Source organism: Priapulus caudatus, unplaced genomic scaffold (genome assembly GCF_000485595.1).
Source record: "Priapulus caudatus unplaced genomic scaffold, Priapulus_caudatus-5.0.1 Scaffold320, whole genome shotgun sequence".
Classification (NCBI taxonomy): domain Eukaryota; kingdom Metazoa; phylum Priapulida; class Priapulimorpha; order Priapulimorphida; family Priapulidae; genus Priapulus; species Priapulus caudatus.
The window spans coordinates 98,838-110,487 of NW_014577381.1; the positions used below are offsets into that span (position 1 = coordinate 98,838).

The 11,650-nt window shown below is 44.2% G+C and overlaps 3 protein-coding genes across 3 annotated transcripts in view; 1 reads left to right on the top strand and 2 right to left on the bottom strand.

Annotated features, from left to right (window-relative positions):
* Window positions 1-1,455, top strand: LOC106808984 (ATP-dependent DNA helicase PIF1-like). Its single transcript, XM_014811921.1, has one exon. The coding sequence runs from the start codon at window positions 1-3 to the stop codon at window positions 1,453-1,455; it is 1,455 nt and encodes a 484-aa protein (XP_014667407.1).
* A 1,282-nt stretch (window positions 1,456-2,737) lies between these two features.
* On the bottom strand, window positions 2,738-5,652 carry LOC106808985. Its single transcript, XM_014811922.1, has 6 exons — window positions 5,291-5,652; window positions 4,779-5,119; window positions 4,483-4,649; window positions 4,026-4,178; window positions 3,617-3,880; window positions 2,738-3,271 (listed from the first exon to the last, which is right to left on the bottom strand). The coding sequence occupies exons 2-6, from the start codon at window positions 5,113-5,115 to the stop codon at window positions 2,738-2,740; spliced, it is 1,455 nt and encodes a 484-aa protein (XP_014667408.1). The 5' UTR covers window positions 5,116-5,119; window positions 5,291-5,652.
* Window positions 5,653-10,275: 4,623 nt separating this feature from the next.
* The window catches only part of LOC106808986 (cationic trypsin-3-like), a 5,300-nt gene continuing 3,925 nt past the window's right edge, over window positions 10,276-11,650 (bottom strand). Inside the window, exon 6 of the mRNA XM_014811923.1 lies at window positions 10,276-10,544. Coding sequence (XP_014667409.1) covers window positions 10,361-10,544 — 184 coding nt within the window. The 3' untranslated portion in view covers window positions 10,276-10,360. The remainder of the gene's footprint in view (window positions 10,545-11,650) is intronic.

Here is an 11,650-nt window from a genome sequence, read left to right on the forward strand (position 1 = left end):
ATGTCAGCTAATGCACTGCTGGAGCAGGGAGTATTAACGATTCACCGATGGGCTGGAATGGGAGATGGCCGGTACAGTGGAGAACACCTGGCGCAGCTCATCACCACTGACCATGCCTACACAACCGTACGAAACAACATCATGTCAGTTGATACCATCCTAATTGACGAAGTCTCTATGCTTAGTCTAAAAACACTGGAGACATTGGAAACAGTTTGCAGAAAGCTAAGGTCATCGAACCTCTTCTTTGGTGGCCTACAAATCATACTGGCTGGAGATTTTTATCAGCTACCTCCAGTGCCCAATCCAGAATATGGTGACCACGGTCAATTTTGTTTTCTGTCTGACGCCTTCATCTGCATCCAACACCAGCTGCAGCTTGTCGAGGTGCTTCGCCAGCAAGATGATGCTTTAATCACCTGCATCAACGAGCTAGCTAGGGGTGAATATTTATCCCAAGGCTCTTGCTCTCTTCTGGCTGAGGTAGCTCGCCATTTGAAGGCGTCAGGGCAGCTTGTTCTTTTTGCAAGAAATTTCGATGCTGAGCTATTCAACGCAGACCAGCTCAGCCAGCTGCCAGGAAAGCAAACCATGTACACGGCAACTGACACTGGAAATAGTCTGGCATTGAAAAGAAGGGCTAGAGCGCCAAAGTATGTTGCTCTGAAAGTCGGCGCACCTGTTGTTCTGACCACTAACATGTCAGAACAACACTTCAATGGCCTGTTAGGGACCGTTTCAGAAATTACACCTGATGGCCCACTCGTCAAGTTTTCATTCCAAAGTCATCAACAGGCAATACTGATCAGACCTCACCTATCGTCAATTTTTTCACCGGCGCATCAGAAGGTCATTGCAACACGGAAGCAGCTACCCTTACTGCTTGTGTTTGCAATGACCATCCACAAGTGTCAAGGCATGACACTGTCATCAGTAGAGGTTCACTGCCAACACATTGCAGCTGGCCAACTCGGAGTCGCTGTCGGGAGAGTAACGAGCAGGGCAGGACTTCGAGTGGTCGGCTTCAATCCACACTGCGTGACTCCACATCCCTTGCAGGTAACTGAGTTTTACAAACAGCTCACGAACAGCGATGCGCAAGCTGACCTCAGTTGCTGCAAGAAACCACACGCAGTGACATCAGATGTGTTGGCACCTACTGCAGATGACAGTGGCTCCTTATTTTCCGAAAGCGAAATGCTCCAGATTGATGAAATGCTGGCCACCATTCCTGATGTGCCGGTTCAGCAGGCAGCTGATGGAGAGACTGTGATGGAGAGCGGATGCCTCGAAGCAAGCATTCGAGAGATACTCCCTGACCAGAGTCCTCTGTCAGTCGATGACTTGCTAGCCGAGCTGCGTCCAACAGATCCGGTGACTCCTATTCAGCAGCAGTTGATTGCCATTGGTGATACTCTACTTCATTCTGAGAAAGAGGATGCAAAATTTCATTAATCAAACCTGGATTGGTATTTGTAATAGCTTCGCGCAGCATCTATCACAACTCAAGCCGGAAACGCTAATCAAATGCAAAGATCTTGGTGCTTGCGTCGGGTTTTCTTGCTACTAGAGAAACAGCGTGTGCATTTAGAAACCAAAGGCCGGTTTGATGTCGAGCAACAGGATGTCATTTCTGTTGTTGAAGTGCAACTTCTCGACACAGCAGAGTTGAAGGAGGCATGGAGGGCATTATTTCTTTCCACGGATGTTACAGAAAGTGCCAGTCTTGATACTCTGTTTCGGAAGATCGTCCATTCATTTGTCCTGGTTGCAAGCAACTACTTCCGAAAAGAACTTATCAGGTCCTACGGTCAAAAGAAAACGGAGTCCCACAGGCGGCAAATTCACATGAGACACCAGAAAGAGAAAAACCTAACTGCTAAACTGTCTTCGGCCACAATTGCAGCAGACACATCAGAAAGGAAACAACTGACACATCTTCAACTCAAGAGCATTTTAAGATCCAACCCCAACTTCTTCTCTGCTAGCACATACTCAAAGGAAGAGGTAAAAACCTTTTTCAAGGCCTACACTCTACCATGGCGAACACGGAGATTGAAAACACAACTTGCGGAGGACCTCTGCGCAAGAATACTTGCAATAGACAGCATGTCAGAACCGAATGCGTTTGGAGCATCTTCACCCATCAGCTCGACTGCAGATGTCCTGCGAGCGACTTGTGATGAGCCACAGCCTGGTGCCTCTGGCCTTCAACACCATACAATGACCCCAACAATAGAAGCTCAACCAACTACGAGGAAAAGGGCAACTGCTGCTGGAAAAGGGAAAGGAAAAGGAAAGCACTCCAGGTCAGAAAAAAAGATCGCACAAGAACCGGCTTACATCTGCCAACGTGCAGCAAGGATGTGGGGGACTCCCCATGTGTTGGTTGTGATATATGTGGAGCTTGGCTACACAGAGAATGTGCTGGCTTACTCGATAATAACAATTGGGCTGAAGTTTCTGCGAGTGACGAGCCGTGGACATGCCCAAAATGCTTTAACATGCAACAGTAAACAATAGATCAATCGTTGTGTAATCATAACCCTACAGCTATGTCTCCACACACGCGGTATGACACGACACAGCAAAACGCAGTGCCGTTGCGCTGAAAGAAATGCATTATGATTTCGCGCATTGTATTTGAGCCGTGGCATTCCGTGCCGTGCAGCATGTGTGGAGACGGGCCTTAACAAGTATTCATACCTGGAGAATAATACCTGCGCTCTGCTAAGCATCACTCTTCTATTTCTTCGGATTGATGGGCTTCAGCACTCGACATGAGAAGGGCTCTGCTGCTACTCCAGTGTTGCAACGACTGCTGTTTACAGTGTCCGCGGTTAATATGATGGTGTTTATACATAAACTGCTTGTAATTGGGGTTGTCATTGGCCCCCTGCTGGCAGAAGATGTTTTCGACCGAGTCGCTGTTGACTCGAGCAGCATTTATGCTTGTGCCAGGATGGGTTTTCTGTTTCTGGCGAACAAGACTTTCAAAGCCCAGAATGGTTGACTTCATGTCGAAGCGTGTCTCCCCCGACATCAACTTTTTCCGCTTCACGATGGCAGTGTCCTGTAGATCGCTCATCACGGCCTCCTCCCACGATGTGAACCATTGCAGTGCTCTCGCATTGCAATGGAGCCGATCGTCTTCTGCTGATGTTATAGGACGTGTGTCGGTGAAGTTCGCAATCAGAACACTGGTTGCCTCCAGCAGCTGTATCGCACTGTTGAGCCAATCTCCGTTTCGACCTTCAGCTTTCTGGTAAGCCTAGTGAAAAGTCGTGGTATTATTACGACATATGTTTAAATAAGAAAATGGCATGTACATGTATGGGGCATGAAATTCCAAGTTTTTCTGTACAGGCTCAATGCCCATAGCGCTGGTAGCAGCATTTTTTTACCAGCACCCACCATAATTTACTAGCACTCATTAATTAAAATGTTCCTTAAAAATAAAAATGACTGCTTCTCTGACTCTTGTTTGTCTGAAAAAGGTTTTATTATGGAGCATCACGTAACAGCTGTTGAACAGGCAATAGGTATAATGAAAATCGTAAATGATGTTCACTATATTACAAAATTCTAACCATGCTTAAAATCAATTTGTTTTTACTTTGAACAGATGAAGCATTTCCTTGTCAAGGACGTCTTCTGCCAGTTTGTTTCGCATCTTCTGACCATTGTTTGGCCAGATGTGCTCATCCGTCAGGACATGGTGTATCCTTGAGACCTCACTTGGGTTCGCTTCCCGGTCCCACTGATAGGGTTTCACCCACATTTCCCAGGTAATAAAGCCTGCCTGATGCAACAGTAGTCTGGTGCTATTTCTTCCAAATCCACTTTTGATCATATTATTTCTTATTTTCTTGAAGAGGTGCTAAAGTGTAAAAACATATAATATTTTCATGCTATTAAATTATGACCCTAGAAAATAACATCTGGTACATGAACTGATTTCTCTGTGGGAAAGTTTTTTATCTGAAATTATCTGTGATATGGATATGTATGTTTCAGTATTATACCTTCGGATCCATCATCATGACAAGTGGCAGATCTGGCGAGCAGGCATTGTGTGTGGCGAAGGAAGCTGACACTGCAGCAGAACCGGAGCTATTGAAATGCATTTTCAGAAACGACCTGTTATGGACGGCACCATCGAAGCAAGCGTAGTTTACCTGCAAAGGTTAATTTTTTTAATAATTTCTAGATGTTAGGGTTCACATTGTAAGATTTTACTCACTGATTAGCTGCCATTGTATGAAAGTAAGTATAGACGTTCATTCCTGCCAAGTGTGGTATCCCTTAGTTATACCGTGTACAGCATTGAGCAGATCCATCCATCCGTGTTCATTACATTTAAAACTTATTATACGTTCCCTTTTGACCCATACTGTGATCTACTGCTGTCAAAAATATGTTTGCTGGCTAACAGTCTTTCTATGAATAATATTTTGTATGACATGCAAAATATTTACTCACACTGAACCCCCATTCAATCAGTCCACGCATAGCTTTCCAGAACAGAACGTATATATCTGGTGCTGTTGCTTCTGCCGTCGGCACATGCATAAATGGGAAGCGAAAGCCACTGTCCCCTTGGAACATGAACAGCAAGACATGTGTGGCGAGTTGCGCTGATTGTTTACCTGGAGAAAAGTAAATTGTTGCAGAAAAGCGTTTATAAATTGAGAGTAATCAAGCTAAATATGTCACTAAATTTACCTTGATTTAGATTAACAAGCATACATAGACCTTTACATTTAACATATTCTTACCTTCTTTCAGTACTCGCATAGCAGAGCATTCAGCTCCCATGTCGACCAGCCCGACGATCTTCACTTTATCTTCAGAGTATATCATCTGAAGGTCAGGCTGAATCGACATCTCGTCGAAAACTATGCCTCCAGTCATGCCATGCGATGGCACTTGCTTGGCGTTTGCTTCCTCGTACATCCAGCGGAACATATCGTTGTTGGGTCCAGGCTTCTGGTGTACTGAGTTTTTATAATATTGAAGTAGACGTCCACTTGGCAGTGTAACTAACATGCCAAGTGACGACAGCTTCTTGTAGGTGCGAGGATTGCTGGCCCACAGCGACAGACATGCCTTCATAACCCTATGTGTTGGATAGTGTAAAAAAATATTAAGATGTTGTGCAATTGCCATTGGATTACATGAGCACTGTAACACACATCGGTATGAGTATAACCATGTGCCTGTGAAGTTTTTACAAGACAGTATGGATAATATTGTGATATATGTGACAGCCACAATATGTGCAACTTACTCAGGATTCCACCTTCTGCCTCTGGGGGCTCTACCAAGGTTCTGCTCTTGATCAAGTAGCTGATCCCGCAGCAAACTGGTTGTTTATCTGTGGCAGATATTTTGCCACAATGGCTGCAACATCAGCGTCGTTCTCGTCTATGAGGCTATACTCAGCATCAGTGTGTGCAGTACTGGCATCATGTGAAGTGTGAAGTGCCTTCAGCGATGCAGCCTTCCGGACATAACGCAGAAGCCTATTGCATGCCCGGCAGCTTGTGCCGTGTGCAAGTGCCGGTTTTAGCCAAGAGCAAGTGCGAGCACGCTGGCGAATCTCTTCTGGTTCTCCCTCGGCTGTCTGGAAACGCTCAACTGTGTGAGAGAAATATGGTATGATTGCGGCTATTTTGTTTTATACTAATTACAGTATGGCCCCACTAAAACGTGGTCGTTGAGGTCTGTGAAATATTATTGCGAAAAAAGCAGGGTACGTTGCAGAAAATCAGAGTATAACTATAAACCGATCCAATGGTGACATAACATCCCCCAAAACACCCCTATTTTGGCCCTAGTTGACCCGTTTTTTTGCACGTTTATGTTCTATTGATAGCAATAGACACTGCGAACTAAGGCCGGCTTAACTCACCAAAATATTTTTCAGTTTTTGAAAGAGCAACAAAAATTTCTATATCACTTTATATTCGAATTCTCGTTAAATCAGGGCACGTACAATTTGGATTTCACTGCACCTCTAATGCTTTAATGCTGACAGCACTCCAGTCTAATTACTTCTCAAAATAATGGTCTCGAAACGTAAAATCCATAAAGTAAATTAAGTCAAAGCAAGGTATGAGCACCTGGTTGTGGGCCTGTAGTTGACACTCCCAATGGCAATCCTTTGCACATTTCTGCATTATCGACCATGCGGAGTAGCTTGTCGACATCCTGAACACGAAACATGCCATCCCCAGGTGACAGCAGACTCGTTTGGCCACTAGTCAGCACACAGACGACCTCAAAACTTAAATTCCAGTGACCATTTCTATACACTTCTAATTCTTTAACAACTCTCTGCTGGTTGATAATACCAATAGAATTAGAAAACATAATTTTGATACTGCTGTCATTTTTCGCGACTACTTGCCACCAAGGTTTCATTCGCAATGCAATGTCATGCAGGCTAATCGTGTCTTCTGGTTGCTGGTGCCGGTATGAGATGCCACGATATATTCTTACATTATTTTCACCCTTTCTTTTTACACAAGAAGTAATGCCAGGAAATATTAATTTTACATGTGTTCCAAAAAGGACCTTTGATACGGTTGGGTTAGAGCAAGACTTCATAATGTAATTCATACGCTCGGCATACGTTAAGGCTATACGCTCTAGTGTGACAGGGGTTTGCAACGTATCTTGACGTATTCAGACGTATTGTACGTATGCCTGGCGACGGAGTAACGTATTTAACGTGTTTCTACCGTACAGCTAGCGTTCATTTGGCGTACTGTAAGCGTGTTGCGGGCGCGTTGCGGGTGAGTCCCAGATAATTGGATTTGCTTGCAAGAACTCCAGCATACTCTCCTCCTGTTCTACTGTAAGTGAAAAGACAATCTTCGTAGCCCTCTCTCCTTTGCCTGGTCATTGGGCTTCCTAGAGTTAGAGGCAACAGAAACGACAGAACCTTTGCGGGACGGAGGAGTGGGTGAGCGAGGTTCTCTGGATCTTGACATGGACTGTGTATGGCCGGTAGGATGAGGGTTAGGCTGGTCAGGTTGGTCTGGTTGGTCAGGTTGGTCACGCTGGTCAGGCTGGTCAGGCTGGTCTGGCTATTCTGCAGGTGGTGGTGATGGTTTTGGTTGTGCATGGGTTATCTTTGCTCTCCGTCTGCCACTGGAAGGGGCATACAATCGCTTGGTAGATGCTTTGTTGATTTATGACGAGAGCGGCACCGCCGGCACGGTATTTATCCTGGTACGTCACGTGATCGTTCGTGAACGCCGATCACGCTGCACATGCGCTACTCATACGCTGCCCATACGCTGGCCATTCGTGGAGAACGCCAGGCACTCGTTCACCATACGCTCGGATACGCTCCCATAAGTTATTTATAAGTTAATGATACGCTATACATACGTTGGACATACGTTGTGTATACGTTCAATTCGTTGTGTATACGTTCAATTCGTTGTGTATACGTTCAATTCATTGTGTATACGTTATGTATACGACCAATCCACAAAAATCCAGATTTTTTTAGGTGCCCGGGTCGACGTATGCCAGCGTATGATGGCTTTTTCCAAAAATACGTCCAATATAGGTTCGAAGTAAGTTACTCAATCGTTGTCAATACGCTAGGTGTACGTTACACCCTCAGCCGACGTATCTCGACGTATGAATAACGTACCTCTAACATACCTCTAGCGTATGTCAACGTATGCCTAACGTACTCACAACGTATCTATAACGTATGCCTAACCTATGAATTATACGTTGTCTATACGCTGAAAGTTTTGAACAACCCAAAACATTTTTTCTGTCTCGGCGTACCTCGACGTACGACAGCGTATCACAGCGTGCTGTTAACGAATACAACTTATGCCTAACGTACTCCTAACGTATATCAACGTACACCAACGTATTGGCAAAAAATCTCATACGCTGGCATACGTTAAGGCTATACGCTCTAGTGTGACAGGGCTATTACATCGTTACTTATGGCCCTGTCACACATTGACGATTTAGCCAGCGTATGCCGGACGTATCAAAAATTTGGGGAATACGCTGGCGTACGTCGAATAAGTTATGGGTAAGCTTTGTATAAGTTAAGAGCACGCTGAAGCACGCTGAAGCACGCTGGTATATGTCATAGTACGGCGAGGTCGTCGAAAAATTTTGAGCATGCTCAAAATTTTCCGACGTATGCCAGCGTATGCCCATACGTCCCGCATACGCGGGCCATAAGTTGGTAAGTTATGCGATCGTTGACACACGTTCACACACGTTACTTGTAAGTTACACATACGTCGAAATACGTCGAGATAATGTCTAGCGTACCCAAAACTTATTTCTAACCTATGAGTAACGTGCTTTGAACCTATGTGTAACTTATCTCCAACGCATATTGACGTATGTAGACGTATTTGACGTGTTCCGGACGACCACAGAACTTACTGAACGTGTTTATAACTTACAGCTACCGTATAATGGCGTATTGGCAGCGTTTAGGGGAATTGGTATATAAAAGTGGTATTGGCATGTTGATACTACGACGGTGATGTTGATACTGCGATGTCTAGTGCGGTTATGATTTGAATCGTCGAGCGGCAGCCTTTATATAGGCTATGACACGTGATCGTCGGCGATACGCTGCCGCGCGCTATGCATAAGTTAGACTATCGTTGGACATAAGTTGTGAACGCCGGCAACACGCTATATAAGCATTCGTTGGTATAAGTTATCTATAACCGAGTATAAGTTATCGAAACGTTCTATATACGTTACTAATACGTTAAGTATACGTCCAACTCGTTATGAATACGCTATGTATACGCCCAAAATTGAAAAAAACATCGATAGTTCAGCGTATGCCAGCGTTTTAGAGAAATTTTGATACGTCCGGCATACGCTGCCTAAATCGTCAATGTGTGACAGGGCCATTATATATTGCGCGTGTATCTTAACCATAATATAACGTTATACTGTTTTTGTCTGCATGGTTTCTAAACGCTAGCTATGACGCCACGCACGGGCACATTTACACGCGCAGACACGCACGCATTTCTGATCGGAGTTTACTGTGCGCATCTGTCCCCGGGGGGGGGGGCACTCCATATATGTTTGTATCCGTATCCGTTATATCCTATATATTGCATGGTAGGTATGTGCCGCAGGAGAGACCCCTATTTTCCNATACACATGTTACGTGCCACGTGAAACAATATTGACCGCTTGACAACGATGATACACATGGTACGTGCCACGTGAAACAATATTGACCGCTTGACAACGATGATACACATGTTACGTACCGCGTGACACAATATTGACCGCTTGACAACGATGATACACATGTTACGTACCGCGTGACACAATATTGACCGCTTGACAACGATGATACACATGGTACGTACCGCGTGACACAATATTGACCGCTTGACAACGATGATACACATGGTACGTACCGCGTGACACAATATTGATTGCTTGACAACGATGATACACATGTTACGTGACGCGTGACACAATATTGACCGCTTGACAACGATGATACACATGTATCCGTGTAGAATTTGCGTTGCTAATTCCAATTGCTTTATTCCTCAGATAGCGGAACAATATCCTCTCAGCTGCGCTACGTCCGTGTTCCAACATTAACTCTTGCCGTTGTACGATAGCGGTCCACCAGAGTCACCCTGTAAACGGGAAATCATTTCCACACTACAGTGAGTGAGTGAAATATGCAGAACAATGACAAATGAACAAACAAACAAACTGATATCTCGGTCAATCAATCAATCAATCAATCAATCAGTCGGTTGATCGGCTGACTGACTGACAGACTGATCGATCGAGCAATCAATCCATGAACCAATCAATCAATCGACCAACAAACCAACCAGTCAGTCAATCAACAATGAATGAATTAATGAATGAATGAATGAAAGGAAGAATGAATGAATGAATGAATGAATGAATAATTGAATTCACTTATTCATAATGCCACCAATCAATCAACCAATTAATCATGAATTCAGTCAATCAATGCACAAATGAATCAACTAACGCACAAGTTTTGCTGGACCGACTTGGCTTTCTTTAACCAGCTCTCTGTCTCGCTCTCTCTCTCTCTCTCTCTCTCTTTTTCCTCTTCTTCTTACCTGACAGGAATCCTTTCCAGTTTCCCCAGCGCAAAGCATACCGCTCTTGATCCTCCCACTATACCTGACGTTACATTGGTTACTGAAATTTTTTACAATTAAAATCAGAACCGCAAAGCGCCGCTCGGTGCTCCATCGCCGGCGCCTGTCACGTGACATTTTAAGAGCTCACGTGACAAGTTCACAGGCGTGGTGACAACAACGCAACACGCTGTTTAGTTGTCCCGAATCGTGTTCGTGATCCACGTGTAGTAGCTTGCCACGCGCGTGTACACTCCCGGGTTATGAGAACTGCCGCAGCCGTAGCCCCACGATACGACGCCATGCAGCTTAGCTGGAGAATTGTGACGGGATACTGAGAAAAAAGGTAAACTTTTCCGATCGGATTCTACCAGGTACATTTATCGCAGACCCGTCCGTGTTCATTTTGAGCGCATAAGATCAGCCGAAGACAATTATCTTTACAGTCAACGGCGGATGTGTTTAGACATTTTTATTCGTGTTTTATGCCAATAAAGCAAGTTAATCTATTTTATTTTATTATTATAAAAAAATGGAGAGCCGTTTCCATGTTCATTAATTGGTATCTCTGCAAACCAATTATGTATCAATACAACAAATTTGTTAAAATTACGAAGCATGCAGACATTTTGATACACGGTATTTGGTCAGTAAACGTTTAGGCCGAAATTGCAGGTATTTTAAAGATATTTTGTTTACATATTTTGAGTTGAACAGTGGAATACAACAATGCATTGTACATGCTATACTTTATAACAGGCCATGAACAACCATGAACCATAACCATTACCATGAACAATAAACGTATTCTTATTATGTGGTACAGAAATAGCAGTAGTGAGATGTAGACCAAATCACCGATGTTTCAGACACCTTGAATTGTTATACGGGAGATAATAATCATGTTACTTAACAAATTTCATCGCAACTGTTCGTATAAACAAGAACTACTGCCCAAATGATCTGCTTTCTCCTTAAGCGACTATTTAACTACTTCGAACCACCTAAACCAAGGCCTCGTACTTTTGGCATCAACAAAAACATTTAAAGAAACATTTAAGCTATTGCAATATTTGTGACGCAAAGCCTTTATCGCAAACTTTGCAAGCATGCACACTTGTCACTATTTAATAGATAGATCTTATTTTAATATTAAACAATGCAAAATCCGCGTTCCCCACCGCCGAAGGCAACGCTCAAGTGAAAACGAGCGTGTGCTATTTCACGTTTCTCGCGGCTTATGTAAATAGGAATGGCTTTCGTATCGCTGGCCGCCGTTGACAGCAAAATTTCTTCGGCTGATCATATGCGATTCAAATGGACAGAGGCGGGCCGGCGCGACAGATGCCCGGTGGGGGGGCACTCACCCCACATTACGGTGGGTATGTGCCACTGCGAAGTCAAAAATGGGGGGTCTGGAACGAACTCCGACCTCAAAAAATGGGGGTCTCTGGAACTAATGTTTGTTGAATGTGGTATGCCCT